This window comes from Thermothelomyces thermophilus, chromosome 1 (genome assembly GCF_000226095.1).
Source record: "Thermothelomyces thermophilus ATCC 42464 chromosome 1, complete sequence".
Lineage (NCBI taxonomy): Eukaryota > Fungi > Ascomycota > Sordariomycetes > Sordariales > Chaetomiaceae > Thermothelomyces > Thermothelomyces thermophilus.
This window is the reverse complement of record NC_016472.1, coordinates 8079116-8097514: the sequence shown is the minus strand read 5'-3', so window position 1 is coordinate 8097514 and position 18399 is coordinate 8079116. Positions and strand designations below refer to the sequence as shown.

General features: G+C 36.7%; 1 protein-coding gene across 1 annotated transcript; it reads left to right on the top strand.

Annotated features, from left to right (window-relative positions):
- Positions 1-280: 280 nt before the first annotated feature.
- On the top strand, positions 281-2213 carry MYCTH_2115818 (uncharacterized protein; the record flags this gene model as incomplete). Its single annotated transcript, XM_003660253.1, has 7 exons — positions 281-503; positions 540-595; positions 647-781; positions 1082-1235; position 1308; positions 1429-1865; positions 1897-2213. 7 exons carry the CDS (start codon positions 281-283, stop codon positions 2211-2213), a joined length of 1323 nt encoding a protein of 440 aa, XP_003660301.1.
- Positions 2214-18399: the final 16186 nt, after the last annotated feature.

Sequence of the window (18399 nt, the reverse complement as noted above, 5' to 3'; positions counted from 1 at the left end):
TAATGTCCTTGACATTTTTTTCCAGATGGTATCGTGTATGTGCTCAGCTATCGGGTCCATGCAGAGAGGGTTACTGCCTGGGAAGGCGTTCATGTTCTCAATGGAAGGCGCACTTACCCTGACGGATATTATTACAATATTATCTGGAAAGATGAGGCTGCAATCGTTTTTGTGACTGTTTTGTTTCTTTCTACCGGGTCAACAGCTGCGCAGTCCGCAACATTGCATCTTTCAAAATATCGCTTCGTAAACCCGTCCACAAACAGCAATATTAATCAATATGAACGGCGCAGTCCAACTCAGCGACGAACAACTTCGCGACATATATGCGGACAGCTACACCTCGTGGCTCAGGTGCTATACCGCCGCTATCCAGAGCCCAGCCCTCCCGGTCTCGTACCTTTCGGTCCACAACGCTTTCACTCGACAGCCTAGTTTCCCAGCCACTCCGTTGCCTGAACATGGAATACACACGAGCAACAACCGGCGATACATAACTGGCGGTGCGATATAGGGTTCTACCGCACAGGACTGTCCAGATAAAATGCCTACATTCCGCATATACTCGCAATTTGTGATCGGCTCGCACCACCTCGTTCCAACAAAATTGAGAATTGCCGAGGAGGATGACCGCACCTTGAACTAGGAGTCGTGGTTCCCCGGAATGGATTGCAACTATCTTTCGGTCCTAATCTTGGCCTGGGCGTTCATCTTGTCGGCGCGCTGGTCCGAAATCATGCGCGTAAGCTGTGATATCCGCTACCTAACCTCCCAAGCACTCGTGGAGGAGGATGAGGAGGATGACGACGAGAGACCAAAGGCAGAAGGGTGACAAGAGGAGGCGCATGGCTCACGGCCAGTACGAAACGGTGACCAGCAGAGGACGATCGTAGATATCGGTAACGCCACGTCTAACGAATGTCGCTGGTGGGCCGCTGTTCTGGCGCCGGGAAGGGGTTGGCAGGCGATCATGCTTGCAGGATTGGAAACATTCTGGTCGCCTTGGTCCATCCAAGTTCAGTCTGGGCCGCGTTTTGTCATAAGGCGACGTCCTGTCGTATCCGAGGCGTCAATGTGGAAGCCGCCTTCGTTCGCCGAAGCTCTCGAGTTCCTCGACAGATTCTGCCTCCGCCACAATATCGTAGACCAAAGCCACGCAGCACTCGCTGCTGCCCTCCTCTTGCCATCTATATCGGAAAGCATGGGAACGCTCCATCTTCCGCCTCTCGTGGCCAGTGGGCGGGCAGCGGTGTCGGAAGAGCAACGTCAGATCTCTCGCCTCCGGCACAATTGGCTGCGCCCGCCAGAGTGTCATCTCGACCGGCTCCTCACCATGAGTTGAAACATCCACGGCACCGTGTCCATGCTCCTGAATGCCTTCTTCAATCCCAACATTGAATGCAACGCCGTAACTCCTTGGCTACAAAGTGCCCTGACGGCCATCGACTCCTTCGCCGTGGACAGACCTTTAATTCTTGGCCGCATGATGATGGATCGAGCACCAAAAGTAGCCTTTTTCTGGATTGGAGCAACGGTGCTAGGCATAGGAGAGACCCTGTTAACGAGGATACGACTTGGATCTTTGCCAGCCGACTTGAACACGGCCGCATGGTCCGACACACTGCAGCATTTTATTCAGCAGCCCGTTCAGCCGGGGGTTTCTGAGGATGGCAAGATAGCCCGAGCTGATTATTGTCGATTGCTAGCTCTGACACTCAACGCGGCAACTCCAGTATTTCCAACTTCCCCCTGGAAACCGTTCGGTTTGACACCGCTTGAGCTTGCCGGACCTTCAGTTCAACTTCATGCCGCCTTCAGGGAGCATCAATTGCAGTATCTGACATTCTTTTGGTTTCAAAATCCCGGTCTTTGGATATATCACACCTGCCGTTCCAGGAATTACTGCTTTTCATCCTAGCACGGATGATAGCGTCCCAAGGCCTAGACCGATATCGGTCCGCGACTGGAAGCTGGCTGTGTCGGATGAGTCGGCTTCTAAAGGAGCAACACAAGCTGTGTCCGAGTACATGGCTGATGTCAACCCCGACTCGAAGCGAGACGCCGAACTATGGCAGCATGAATGGCTCCAGCTGCCGAGTCTTGGTTCTGGCAAGGAAGGCCAAAGAGAAGCAGATGGTCAAAGCGGTACCAGAGACGGATGCGAAGAGAGTGCGGAAGACGAGGACTATCAACGAAACTTGACTTCCGAATAGCACCGGGCTTTAGAGCGAGCCTGGATGCAGCCCTCCCTTTCAAGGGTCGAACCTACCTAGTTTTGTCATCTTTTCACGAAACTTTCCAGCATCGACGAATGCCACTCCTACTGCTACATCCCCAGCATCACTTCCCTATCAGAGAACATCAGACTGTCCAAGGCACAATTACTCATTGCAGAAGCCGCAGCGTGCACCCTCGACGGCTTCGCGTTGGCCATGCAAAAGCTGAGCACAGTGTAGTTAATTAGCTAAGAAGCTTACACCCGAGATGTCTAATTATAAAAGGGACTGGTTGACCCCCGGCCGCCATTAAGTTCGACATGTCGTTATTCTCTAACCATGTTATTAGTCCTAGGGGTGCCTATTTATACTGCCTAATATTGATGTAACCGTTGTAAACTGCCGAACGCAGTGGGAGCTCCAGGAGCGTTAAAAGCAGTCTACAGTAGGTAGCTATACAAAGGAGACAGTGCCTTGTTAAACTATCTACAAAGGAGACAAAACAACTGATATTTATAGACAAAGGAACTGGTCAAAGCGTTAAACAGCCTTATATAGCTATGGCATATATGTGGCTAATACTCTTAGAAGCTCTACAGCTTCTAATACACCCCCTAATTAAAGGCGATAGTCGTTTAACTACGCTTTGTAGTAATACTGTTCTTAATATTATATCCTTTATTACTCTTACCTTGATAGCTCCTTTAGGGGGCCTGCCTTCTGTATTTAGAAGTCTAAAAGAGTTAAGTATAGTAGAGCGATTTCTTTAAAGCTATAGATTAAATATAGCTATTATAACTATAAGAGTAATAATATTACTAGTTTTAATCGTAATAATAATAATAGGATGATGCCTCCTATGCTTAAATCAATAGATAACTCGTTAGGTATACCTATTGTAAATACTATAACTGCTAGTAGGTTGACTCTTACTCCTATAATGCCTCGAAAGTATAAGTATGCTAAAGCTTCTAAACTATAAGTATTCCTATTATCTCTGTTCAATTAGTTTTATACTAGTTTTATAGTTTTCTAGTACTTTGCTAGTCGTATTAAGATCGTTCAAGCTAACTAAATATAGTGATATTATTGCTAGCGAGCTTCGCGAGGTGCCCTATAGAATGTATATATAGTCGGCTCTAGTAGGACGTTCTTTCGGTGAATATCGTGATCATTCCGGCACTAGCTCCTACTATTACCATTATACCTACGGTTCCTATAAGTATAAGGAGATATATACTAATTGCCTATATATCTAATAGCTCTTGTAATACTTATACTAACTATAATAGTAGTCCTACTTCTTATATTAGGTTAGTAAAGGATTTGACGAGGGCTCTATTAGATAGAGCTAAGGCTTCTATAAGTCCCTAGATCCTAAACCTCTACCCTTAATATATAGGCAAATCGCTAATAATTATATATAGGATCTTAAGAAGTTACGTATAGTTCTATAAAATGACCTTAAACACGCTGGTATAGATGATATAGAGGAGTATAAGCTTAATAAGGCTAAACTTATATATTTTATAAAGATTGCCTACTTTATATATAATATCTTCTACTAGTTAGGTAAGATCAAGGAGGTTTATAATGCTTGTATTAGCGTATCTGATGACGCGTTAGGTGCTATATTATTACCTAGCTAGGATAAAGGTAAGGGCAAGGCTATTAATCCTAATAACGGCTAATAGTAGTAGATAAGGAGTATTAGGTAGTATTTTATTTGACAAATTTGACTTATCTTTTACTCCTTAATTATATAAGCCTATGACTAATATCTTAAAGATTAAGAAGAGCCCTTTAGCGCTTAAAGGCTTATTAGCTAAATTATTTAATAAGCCTATCTACTAGTATCTAACTAATTAGTAAATATATAGCTTTAAACGTTCCTTTTACCACTTCCTAGTATAATTATATATTATAGATATCTATATACTATAGGTAAGTATTGATATATTTGTTCTTAGCTATTATTAGTCTTATTATTTACTAATTGTTATAATAGATATTCTAGGGTTCCCTAAGCTTGAGATCGATATCTATAAATAGCCTTTTAAGTACTATAGCCCCTCTTACTATAAGGGAGAGCGTTAGAAGTTCTACTTTAGTGCTTAACGTTATAATAATATCCTAGTACGATGCCTTCTATATAATAGGACCTCTAAATGGGAAAAAGATATATCCCTATAATAAATATTATATATCCAGATTATCTATATATAAAGCGTCCCTAGTAATCACAAGTGTCAGACTTCCTAGTACTTACTTGCCTCTATATTAGATTGATAGGTAAGAGCTCCTAAATAAATATCTTACCACTTGCTATACCTCCAATAAGTAATGTAGTCCTAGGTTAGTTAGGTATCGAGAGAGTACTAAACGTGTATATATAATATCTAGATATAATATGACTATATAGTATAGAATTAATCCGATAAGCTCCTAATACTCTTTAATCTATATACTAGTAATGCTCCCTTTAAACTTCTTAAGTTCTTTATAACTTAAGGGAGTTAGCTTATATATATTAAGTATATCTAGCCTATATCTTCTTACTACCTTTCTAATATATTAGTTATAGACTAACTATATCTTATATATAGGTTAGTCTTAAATTACCCTAATGCTAAGGAACTAACTAATATTACCTTACTTATAGACGTTATATCGAGCTTTAATTCTGTCATAGAAATATACATACAGGACGCCGCCTAAGCCGCCTTCCCTAACAAGCCAATAGAACAGCAGGCACGAACGGACCAATTAGGAAAGGATTACACTTAGCAAAGTAATCTATACGCTATAAGATCACTATCGCAGCCGTAATCCAGACAACAAAGGATCACTAGATAAAGAGTGATCCCAGGATTATATATATATATAGATAGTCACTCGTTACAGTAGACTCTAGGAGTTTACCAGTAATAGTAACTCACAATCACAGTACTCATACCAAGCATCGTTAACTACTATAAGAGACAACTCTAGTGTTGTTATAAACTCTTTAGCTTCACCAAATCCCTTAGACGACCTATACGCTTGTCCCGCTTGATTTACCTTCGTCTAAACCCTTTTAGAAGAAGTCTAAGCTAGGTTTGTTATACGTTGCTATCACTCCCTTTGTTCTATTATAGTTCAGGACGAAGGTAATTTCGACCTCGATATCGACATAGCTACCGACATTACGGCTAAATAGCTGCTTACCTAGCTTGGTTAACTCTAGCAGTAGATCTAGGAGTTAGACCAGAGAGATAAGGTTGCTTAAGCTCGGATCAAGGAACTCGAGAACGGCGAAAAGCACTTGTAAAAGCTAGTTAATAAGGCCTATACTAAAATCAAGGCACTTGAAGGCACTAAAGCGAGCCGTATTAAGATTAAACTACCTAGCAAATATAGAGGAACTAAGGAGGATCTTGTAGGATTCCTGACAAATCTCTGATCTTACTTCTAGCTTAATAACGACAAGTTTCTAGATAATAAAGCTAAAGTCCTCTATATAGCTATAAGACTAGAGGGTAAGGTACTTAGATGGTTCGAGCTTATGTAGAATAACTATCTTATTAAGGAAGACGAAGACGACTAAGATACGTTTATATAGGTAGTCTTTTAATCCTATAACTATTTTAAAGAAGAGCTCTAGAAGGTTTTTAGTGATAAAGATAAGAAGATTTATACGTAAGAAAGACTTACTAATCTCTAATAGACTAAGTTAGTGGCCTCCTATACTATATAGTTTAGATAGGACATACTTAAGTCTTAGCTTAATAATAAGGTATTAATGTAACTATTCTATAATAGCTTAAAGGAAAAGGTTAAAGATAAGCTATATAAGTATAACCGGCCTAAGACCCTAGATAAATATATCGTATAGGCTATTAGAATCAATAATCGACTCTATGTATGAGAGTAGTAGAAATAAGGTTAGATAAATAGAATTGCGGTCAAGGCTAACGATAAGAAAAAGCGAGCATATATTAGTACCTTGTATAGGACGTATCCTAGAGCTATAGATATAGACGTAGTATAGAAGTAGGATAAGAAGAAGACGATTAAAGATAAGTCTAACATTACCTACTATAACTATAGAAAGAAAGGACACTATAAATAAGAATGTCAAAGCCTAAAGAAAGAGTAGAAAGCAGTCCCTAGAAAGGAAATTACGGCTATCGACAAAACTACTAAGGACGTCATTAAAGTGGTAGCTACGAGCTACGAAGACAGGGATAGCAATATAAATAGTCTCGGATATAATGGTAATAGTAAAGATAAACAAGTACCGTACTCCGAACTAGTTATAGTAGACCTAGAGATAGGTCTTGCTAAATAAGATATAGTAGGAGAGTATATACTACTAATTTCGATTCTCCTAGCCCTAAGGTAATAGAGTTTTATAGTTATATAGAGGTAAGATAGATTATAGACGACTAATACCTAAGGAATCGAAAGACCCGGACCTAATGTTCTATTCCTCTAGGAACGAATTAAATAGTATCGTAACGAAGTTTTCTAGCTTAATACGGAACTACGCGAATAGAATAAACGCTTGATTAGACTTACCTAGTAGAGCGATAAGATAAGGGACAAGACAAGGGAACTCTGACGTATCGTAGAAACTATTAGAGGGGAATAGCCTATAATATATAATAGGCCTGACAGCTACGCCAAGTATTTTAACGATTAGTAACTTAGCTATAACGTATAGAACCCTAAGTACTAGTTCATATACACGAACCACGGAAAAGATAAACGTATATAGGAAAACTACTAGAAGAAATACTCCTACCTTAGCATCGGAGTACCTACAGTCTATATATAGTAGGAAGGATTTGGAAAAGAATTCTAATACCTTCTAGGCGACGCTACACGATTATACCCGCGATACGAGGCACATATATAAGTGCCCTAGTTCTAGTATGTATTATACAAATGCTAATACCACTTTCGCGACAAATTCGAAAACAATCACTAGCCGACCTGACAAGGAAATGAGAACAGAAGCCTCTACCCTATGGAATAGGTCTATAATATAGGAAATAGAGCAGCTAAATTGCTCTAGAAGATCGAAGCCCACGATCTAGAAGGCATTATAGTAGTACTAAAACGAGCTTAGCCTAGGTACTACGGAATAGGACAAGATATATAGGACTCGTGCTAGAGTAATAACTGCCTCTACTACACAGACAAAAAGAAATCGTAGATCTAGGAGCTTTAGATAAAGCTATAGTACGTACGATGAAAAGCAGAACGGACCTAATGGTAGGAAGCTATAAGCACTTAGTGGCTTATAGAAATAAGTACAATCGACGAAGCTACTATTAGCTAAATAACTGAAGAGGTTAGCACTAACCTAGGAAACGGGTTAGGGCCCTTCGAGGGGCCTGAAAACCATTAACGCCTATATAGTAGCAAGTAGTAGCGTAGTATAGGAAGAACTAGTATAAGAAACCACTATATCGAGACCTCCTAGCAGAAATATAGGAAATCGTTATAATCTTTGGATGACGGCGGTAAGATAAGCAACTATAGATAACAGTATAATAGAGATAGCATGAAATGCTTGTACTAGTAGATAGTAGAGCAGAGATAAACCTAATTTCGCTAACGCTTATAAATTAGCTATAGATACCCTAGAGAATGAAGCGGAAGTATAGCATAGTCAAAGGGCTATTTCTAACGTAATAGGTATATAAGGAGACTAAACCGATCGATATCACTATAGTAGGGAAGACTATAGTAGTTATATTTAGCATTATAGACATAGATAACGATAAAGATATAATATTAGAGTTACTATAGTATAAAGATTACGACCTAGACATTAGCTAGAAAAATAGTAGCTACCTACGACCCCGAACAGAGTTATATTCGACTAGCGAGATAGGGAGTATATAAGGATTATAAGCAGACGATGCTTAGAGGAAGGTATATCCTATAGATCTACTATAAGAGATAGATAGTAGTAGGCAAACTACTATAGACTCTAGAAGAAGTAGTATAACGATACCGACGTTACGACAAGAGGAACGAGCTAAACCGCTAATAGCTATTCTCTCTATTGACGAATATAGAGCATTGTAACTAGAGTAGTAGGTTGAGATAGGAGAAATCGCTAGTATCGCTATAGACAGAACCAAGTTTGTATACTATTAGAAAACCGAGAAACGAGACGAGATTAGGGAAGTACCAAAGGAATATAAAGAATACCTAGCATTCGAACCGAAGTATCTAGAAGGATTACTAGAGTATAGCCTATAGGATCATAAGATCAAGCTTAAGGAAGGAGCACGACTAAAGTTCTTTAAGATTTACTATATAAGCTAGATATAGAACGAAGAACTTAAGCGATATTTAGAAGAGAACCTTTAAAGAGGATATATCTGCCTATCGATATCGCTAGCAGGCTACCTAATCTTTTTTATACCTAAGAAAGATAGAAAGCTATGGTTATATATTAACTATTAGTAACTTAACGAACAGACTATGAAAAACCGATACCTGTTACTGCTAATCTTATAGCTCTAAGATTAGTTAGCAGGAGCCTAATATTTTATATATCTTGACTTGCTATTGGCCTATAACTATATATAGATTAAAGAAGGCAACGAGTGGAAAACGGCCTTTAGGATACCCTATAGCTACTATAAGTACCTTGTCATGCCATTTAGACTAATAAACACGCTAGTAACGTTCTAAGCCCTGATTAATTAAGCTATCCGATCCTTTCTTGACAAATTTATAATATATTATCTCGATAATATACTTATCTTCTCTAAAACGATAGACAAACACTAGAAATATATAAGAGTAGTATTAGATATATTATATATATATAAGCTATTAGTTAACAAGGAAAAGAGCAAATTCTATATTAGGAAAATAGTATTTTTAGGATATAAAATATCCCTAGGACAAATCTAGATCAAACCCTTAAAGGTTAAAGCTATTAAGGAATAGCTATAACTGACGTTAGTCATAGAAGTACGAAGTTTCATCAGGTTTGCGAACTTCTATCGGATATTTATTAGGAACTTTGGAGCGATCGTATAACCTTTGTACGAACTTACTAGGAAGAACACTAAATTCCAATAGGAAGAGCAATATAAGCAAGTATTTACGTAGATCTGTAACGCCATTACTAAAGATCTAGTACTAGTACTACCAGACTCTAAGAAGCTATTTAAGGTAAAAACAGACGCTTTAGACTATGCTATTGGAGGATAGTTAGGATAACGAGATAAACAAGGGGAGCTATATCCTATAGCCTTCTTTTTAAAGAAGCTTAATAGACTACGTCTTAATTATCTGATCTATAACAAGGAACTACTTACGATTATTAAAGCTTTTAAGGAATAGCGACTATACCTTAGCAGTACAATCAAACTAGTATAAGTATATATAGATTATAAGAATTTACGATACTTTATAACGATAAAGGAGCTTAATAGACAACAAATATAATAGGCAGAATTCCTTACGGAATTTAATTTTGAGATCTGCTATAAGAAGGGTAAAGAGAACGTACAAGCGGACGCCTTAAGCTGACGAACGGATTATATAGAAGGATAAATGGAAATAACGCCACCGTTATTCAAGGAACGAATAGACGGAACGCTACATTATAAAACGTAGATACCTGTAGAAGATAATCTACTCGACTTGTTCCTAGAATATTATATAATCTTTCGAGAAGAAAGGATTAACGAGGTATAGTATTAAGTAATACCTAGACTAGTAGTACCTAACGAAGTAGAAGAAAAAGATAGGAAACTCTAGTACCGAGGTAAAGTGTATATCTATGACAAAGATCAATAGCTATAAATAATTCAAGAACTCTACGAGTCGAAACTCGGAGGATATAAAGGAGTTATAAAGACTATCGTATAAGTTAAGAAACACTACGACTTTCTATAGTTAATGACACGAGTTAAGGAAGTCGTACGGAGCTACGACATCTATAATTAAAGCAAAACGGCACGATATAAGCTATATAGGCTACTTTAGCTACTACTAATAGCCGATAAACTATAGAGTTTAGTTATAATAGACTTTATTACGAAACTGCTAGAATCTAAGGATACGGCTATAGGGATAATCTATAATAGTATTCTTACTATAGTAGATTACCTAACTAAATAGGTATATTTCTTTCCCTACAAGGAATCCTAGACAGCGGAACAGTTAGTAGACGTAATCTATTAGCAAGTTATATTAGTATACGCTTAGCTATAGGAATAGATCACTAATAGAGATACTAAGTTTACATCGAAGTTCTAGTAAGCGTTAATACAACAATTAGGCATTAATAGTAAGCTATTAATAGCATATTACCTATAGAATAATAGACAAATAGAGCGACTAAACCAAGTTATTAAGTAATACCTCCGTTCTTACGTTAACTACTAGTAAGATAACTAGGTTATACTATTACTAACAATATAACTCGCTTATAATACAACGCCAACGGAAATAACCAAAGTCATACCGTTCTTCGCAAACTATAGATATAAAGTAGACCTTAGGTAAGGACTAGAGGTCATAGTGCCAAGAGCAGTAGTTAAAGTAAAACAAATATATATACTATATAAGAAGCTTAAAAAGGAACTTAAGTTTGTTAGAACTAGAATAAAGAACTACTACAACAAATATAGGCTCGAAGGACCTTACTTAGAGAGGGGAGACAAAGTCTACCTAATCGTATAAAACCTACGAACCAAACGACCAAGTACAAAGCTAGACTTTAAGAAGGTCAGACCCTTTGTTATCAAAAAACGAATTTCGACATCTAACTACCGACTATCATTACTGTCATCTATATAATTATAGATAGATGTTTTTTATATTTCACTTCTCGAACCAGCACCAAAGAATGCCAAGACCGCTATAAATATCGAAGCAGAGGACAAAGAGGAAGAATAGAACGTTAAAGAAATTCTAGATTTACATATTATTAATAGGGAACTATAGTATCTAGTTAAATAGCTTGATTTTAGACTAGAAGACAACTTATAAGAACCTATTAAGAACCTAAATTGCCCTAAGAAACTAGAATAGTTCTACTAGCAGAACCTGGATCGACTAAAGGCAAAACCGGGACAGAATCGAAGATAGCGCCCTAGTTAATAACGTTAACGCCACTATTAAGCTATATACCTAGAGCCGCCCCCGATTCCTGTTACTCTACCTCTTCTAATTTATCTAAAGATATAAGACCCTAGCGAACCATCTCTAACCCTTGAGATAATAACGATCGCTTTTAATGACAAATACGGTCTAAACGAGCTAGAGACTTGTCTAGACGACGCTATGCTTTTACTAACAAATCGCGGTCGGCATAGAGAGCTTCTTTAGCATCTTATTCTAATCGGTCGAGGCGCTTTGATTTATTTATGATATAGGACACTACAGAAGTTAGTATAGGAAAAATATACTAATAAGGGAACACCGACAAGACAAGACTAGAACCCTAGAACCGTCGTACAACCTCCTACGACGAACACATTCGCCATAACGAGAAGAACTCTCTATTATACGGCAGCAGAGGCCATAAGAAAAACAAAAAGAACAAGGCATCACTTTGAACCCTAGCTTGTTAATGGCAGCAGCCAGGGCAATACGCTCCTCGGTCTTCACGGATCTTTTTGTCAAACGCTTTACTATACGAGACATATTATTAGCAGTATATAGAAGAAAGAGGGAAACACGGGAGACAACTTACTAAGGGTTGTTAGCGTTATTTAAAACGGCCTAAGATGGGCTTTCGGGTCAAAAGCCTTAAAGGAAGGGCATTATGTCACGGAAATATATATATAGGATGCCGCCTAAGCCGCCTTCCCTGACAAGCCAATAGGACAGTAGGCACGAACGGACTAATTAGGAAAGGATTACGCTTAGCAAAGTGATCTATATACCATAGGATCATTATCGTAGCCGTGATCTAGACGACAAAGGATCACTAGATAAAGAGTGATCCTAGGATTATATATATATATAGATAGTCACTTGTTATAGTAGACTCTAGGAGTTTACTAGTAATAGTAACTCATAATTACAATACTTATACCAAGTATCGTTAACTACTGTAAGAGACAACTCTAGTGTTATTATAAACCCTTTGGCTTTACCGAATCCCTTAGACGACCTGTACGCTTGTCCTGCTTGATTTACCTTCGTCTGAACCCTTTCAGAAGAAGTCTAAGCTAGGTTCGTTACAAATTCCTTCTATTACTAGCTTGGCTACTATAGCGTTACTTTTATAGAAGATAACTAAGAAATCGTTAATATAGAAGATTAGGATAACTTGTTTATCGTAGCTTAAGAAGAGGCACTTCTCTTCGCCTGATAGTTCTATACCTAGATCTAATAGCATTTTATAGAATTCCTTATACTATAAGAGTAGCAAGTCTCTTAAGCCGTATAGAGCTCTTTACAACTCTATGTATTTCCTTAGCTACTTAAATCCTTCTAGCAATTCGCAGATAATGGGATCGTCTTCCGGTCGTTTAGCGTTAAGGAACACTTATACTATATCGAACTACTTGACCTCTAAGTCGAAGTATATAGCGATCGCTATTATTATATAGAATAACTACGCCATTAGAGTAGCTACGTACGTACTTTCTACTAAGCTAATATCTTATAGATCTCCTTGTATATGGATCCTTGCCTTACATTTCTCTAAGAAACCGTCCTTATTAAACTTATATACGAAGACCTATTTTAACGGAATAGGTTACGCTTTTACCTACTTGCGTGGTATAATCTTCCATATTCCCCTGCTCTTTAAGTTACGTATCTCCTTACGAGCCGTGTCTTTAAACTATTATCCTAATAGGTAGTTATATAGATCTCTCTAATTAATGGGAATATAAGTAAGATTATTAATATTTTAACGCGGCTTATTTAGGGCTACTCTAAGGTATATAGTATCTTTTTATCATATAGCGGTAACAAATACTATATATATTGTTCGAAAGCTCTAATCTCCTAAATAAGCTTTCTATTAATTAGGTAGATAAGTTTTATAGAACTATTACTAGAGTTCTTTCGTTATATAGATAAAGAAATAGTAGTAATTAACCTTCTCTTTATTTTATAGCCGTTTACTTAACTATATAAGGTCCCTAGGTATATAAGCCTTCCTCCTACCTCTGCCTCTCCTCATAAGAGGTTACTAAATAGCTTCTCCTTTGCTTCTACCTTCTAGAGAATATATTAGCTAATCTAGATTTCACTTAACGCTTTACTCCTCTAGCCTAGCTAGGTATAATATATTAGTAGTACCGTCCTTAGCTTTTAGCTCTTCTATCTACTCGTCACATGTACTAGATTCTTCTATAGAAGGTATTCCTCTATTAGATTCGATAGGTCCCTTGCTCTCCCTAGCATCTAGTTAGCTAGCTAGTAACTAAGAAGGCCCTAATTTAAACCTTCCTACTTCCTAGTAGATATTCCGTTTACTAGCCGGCGTAGGGCAAGTTACCAAGAGCTTAGGCATATATTCAGGGGTTAAGAGTCCTCTAAAGCTCTCTATCTATTTAGTAAGTTTGTCTATTACTTACGTCTCTACCATAAGAGTCTCTAGAACTAATTACTCTCTTATAGGCTATATATTAGAGAGTTCTCTTACCCCTAAGTCTTAATCCTATTAGAAAGGTTAGTCTACTACCAGACTCTCTTATAATAGAGATAGCTAAGCTACTATAATAGAGTCTTCTACTAGTTATCAGGTCCATTATAACGCTTCCTAGAGAAAGTCGGTATCCTAGGAATCTTTGCTAAGATCGAATTGATTAACTTCCTAGCTTGCTACTACTAGTAACGACTCTATCGACTACTCTTTACCTGGATAGTAGAAAGTCTTCTTATCGAAGTGAATATTACGAGTTATAATGACCCTATCGAGCTTAGGTATCTAAATACGATAGATATTAGATATATAATATTCTATAAGATATCTTATTAGTTTATATAGTAATACCTTAAAGTTCTTTATATATTACTTAGCTTTCCTATCCTTATAGAGAATATATACCTAGTATCCATATATAAAGATACTACTCTAGTCTAGGTATAAGTTACTAGTTAATATAATTATTAAGCTAGGTTTATACTAGCAAAAATACTATTTAAACTAGCTATAGAGCACTTTATTAGGAGTTTTAAATAAGTAAACATAGCTTAGGCTTATTACGTATAAGTATACCACTACTTATACGCTTTCTAACTAGAGCTTTATAGGTAGATTTATATTATTAAGTATCTTAATTAAATATAAAATTAACTCTTATCTTATTTGCTTTACTAGTCTGTTAGGCTTATAGGTATATAAAGGTAAGAGTTTAAGATTAATATCGCTTTCTATAGCCTAAGTCTAGTAGCATGTTAGTATACGCCCTGCTAAACTAATCGTTATAGTATCGTTATCTTACTTGATCTTATAGATAGCAAGCCTATATTAGCGTCTTACCTAGCTCTCGAAGTTCTAGATAACTCCTATAATCTAGTCTAATAACTTTATCATTAGGAGGAAAGGGAAAAGCTTCTTACTATACTCGTTAATAATTATAAGTAGCTATTATAATCTATTAATTACTTCGAGATGGTCAAATAGATCCTAGGCTACTCGCTAGAATAGGTATATAGACTTCTGCTTAGGTAGTGTTTTCCTAGAGATAACCTTATTTATATAAGTATAAGTATAGCTCTTACATTTAATATACACTATCCCCTTAATATAGACGTTTCTAGCGTTATTAATAAGCGCTTTTAATGCTTCTATTCCGAGGTAGCTAGCTCTTAAGTGCTAAAGATCCTCGGTATCCTCTCTTATAATAAGTAACACTCATATCTAGGACCTTCTACTATATATAGCAAACACGTTCTATAAGGATATACGAATATTTATAATACCTGCTTTACTAAGTAAGATATAGTCTAAGAAGCTTAAGTAATAGGAAAGTAGCTTATATTTAAGGAAGGTAAGATTATACTTATATTTTAACTTATGAAGAATAACGTTATTTTCTAGTGTTCTAAAACGTAGTAAGTGGTCTAAGCTATGATACTAAGTACATACTTTAAGTAATGGAGCTTCTAAGATAATGTTAATATAGAATCCTTTGACGATAGTAATATTCTTAAGTATTAGGTTCTTAATATATAGTTTATATAGTCTATCTAGAATGTTCTTAATTACCTAAGTGCCCTTCTTACTGATAGGAAAGGTCGTTATACCTACTTTAACGAACTTAAGATCTTTTACCTTAATAAACGTCCTAAGCAAAAGGAACTTCTTATTATTAACCAAGTAGGTTATATCGTATAAGTCTAGTAAAGTGCTTTCCAAAAGAGGATAATACTATAGAGCGACTATATTAAATGTCTTATAGTAAGTCGAGAGCTTACTAAGCAATTAAAGGCTAATAATTGACGTATTAAGAGAACTAGGGTATCTTACCCCTAATTACCTAGAATAGGATAGCTCCCCCTACTTAATAATAAGTTAATTTTTTAGTCTAGCCTACTTTAGCTTATTAAGCTCCTAGCAAATTCTCTTATACTCCTTATTAGAAAGGTATAAGCGTTACTCGTTACTATAAACGGCTTACTTAAGTATATAATAGTCTACTAAATTCTATAGATATCTTAGACACTTATAGGGACATCTTATATTATACCGCTAAGCATATAAGTTTCTGCCTCTCTCCTTATCGCTCTTTTAGGCTATAAGAAGTATTAGTATATAAGTTGTCAAGAAGATTCTATACTTCTAAGAGACTCTAGGTTATACATTATTATTAATTAGGATCTTAGCTATTATAATAAGGGTACTAAGCTCCGGAAGTAACTATTCTATACTATTAACAAGCTCGATTTCTATCCTCTTATTTGCTACCTAGGTTAGTAAGATACGTATAATAATAGCGTTAAGAAAGGTATAAAGTCCTTATATACCCTATACTTCCAAGATATTATATTAGATAGCTTACTAGAAGGTAATATTAAAGTTACAAATCTAGCGCTATAGATTAACTCCTAAACGCTTAGCTATATTAAGACTAGCTATATATTATATAGTAACCATTATATAGAGCGTTACAACGGATAGTATAAATATAGAGCAAAGCGTCTAGATAATCCCTCCAATAAGGTTAATATCCTTCTTTCTATATACTTTTATAGCTTTATAAAGCTTAAGATCCATAATATATACTAGCTAACATTATAACTATCCTATCTACTTACTAACATCTATAGTATATATAATGTCTTTATAAAAGAAGTCTTATAATTATACAAATTCGGCTATAATAGCTATATTAGAAGGCATTAAATCTATAGATATTAAAGGTAATAATCCTTCTAAGAGTTACTTTTAGGAAGCTAAGATAAGGTTATCTCTAGCTTACTTATAGGTTAAGCACTATAGAACTTCTAGATCTAGCTTATAATATGACAAACCTAGCTCAGACTTCTTCTGAAAGGGTTCAGACGGAGGTAAATTAAGCGGGACAAGCGTACAAGTTATCTAAGGGATTCGGTAAAGCCAAAAGGTTTATAACAATACTAAAGTTATCTCCCACAATGGTCAGTGATGCTTGGTATAAATACTAGTGATTGTAGGTTAGGTTGCTATCACTAGTAAACTCCCAGAGTCTACCATAACGAGTGACTGGCTAGCTATATATATATAATTATCTGTCCCTCTTCAATAGTTATCACTAGTACTATTTCTCCTTTTACTCCGTGATTCCGCGTTGTTGACGGTGATATGTTATTATCACTAGTGAAGACCTTAGTCTTGGCAGTGATAATCTTCTGATTGGTCCGTCAAGTGATTGGCTGTCAGAATGTCCTACGTCCTGGCTATAGCCTGCCGGGCTGTCTATATGCTTATCCGTGACACGATGCCCCTCCTTTAAGGCTTTCGACCCGAAAGCCCTCTTAGGCCGTTTCAAATAGTGCTAATAACCCTTTGCTTATAAGTACTATATTCTTCCTATTTCTATGTTATAGTCGCTATATTAATAAAATGCCAATAGAGAAACGGAAGTTGTATTCTGTATGTTACTATGCTTCCCTTGCTTAGAATATTGCTAAGAACGGTTTTATTGTTATGCCTTGCTCTTGGTACGCGTCGTAAGGCCTTGTCTGTAAAATGATTACGTATACAAAGCGTTACAAAGCCTACGTTTGTCAAGGTTGTTCTTACAATGGCTCTAGTATACTACTTTCTTCCTATAAGCACGTCTCCTTTTTTTTTTTTGAATATAATTCCTAATGTTTGTTCTAGTAGATCGCATTCTCTAGGAGTAGCGTTATATCAAGGATGCTAAACGTCATGCCAAACTTAAGCTAGATAAATCTTAATACTATCTAGAAAAAGCCTAGCGTAAGTTGTCTAAAAAGCTTATATAGCTCTAGCGTCTTCGTCAGCAGAAGGAGTTTTTGGTAGAGAAAGGTACTAATATGGTGGCGCGTGGTCTGTCGACCTTAGACGAGTTAGAGGAGGTTAAGCAGTAAGAGTAGCAAGAGGCGCCTACTATACCCTCGTTATAGATTAATAATACCGTCGATGCTGTCGACTAGGGCGCCGTCTTTAGTTCTGTCCTAGGTTTTCCTTTAGTTAATCTAGGTTCTGCTAGTAGAACTGTTCTAGTTTCTTAGGGCAGTTTAAATTCTTAACTAGTTCTTATAAGTTGTCTTCTAGTCCGAAATCAAGCTATTTAACCAGATACTACAGTTCTCCGTTAATAATATATAAATCTAGAATTTCTTCAACGTCCTATTCTTCCTCTTTGTCCTCTACTTCGATATACGTAGCAACCTTGGCGTTCTTTGGTGCTAGTTCGAGAAGTGAAATATGAAAAACATCTATCTATAGTCGTATAGATGACGGTAACGATAGTCGGTAGTTAGATATCGAAATTCGTTCTTTGATAATAAAGGGTCTGACCTTCTTAAAGTCTAGCTTTATACTTAGTCGTTTAGTTTGTAAGTTTTATGTAACTAGATAGACTTTGTCTCCCCTCTCTAGGTAAGGTCCCTTAAGCCTATATTTAATATAGTAGTTCTTTATTCTAGTTCTGACAAACTTAAGTTCGTTTTTAAGCTTCTCGTATAGTATATACATTTGTTTTACTTTGACTACTACTCTTAGCACTATAACCTCTAGTCCTTG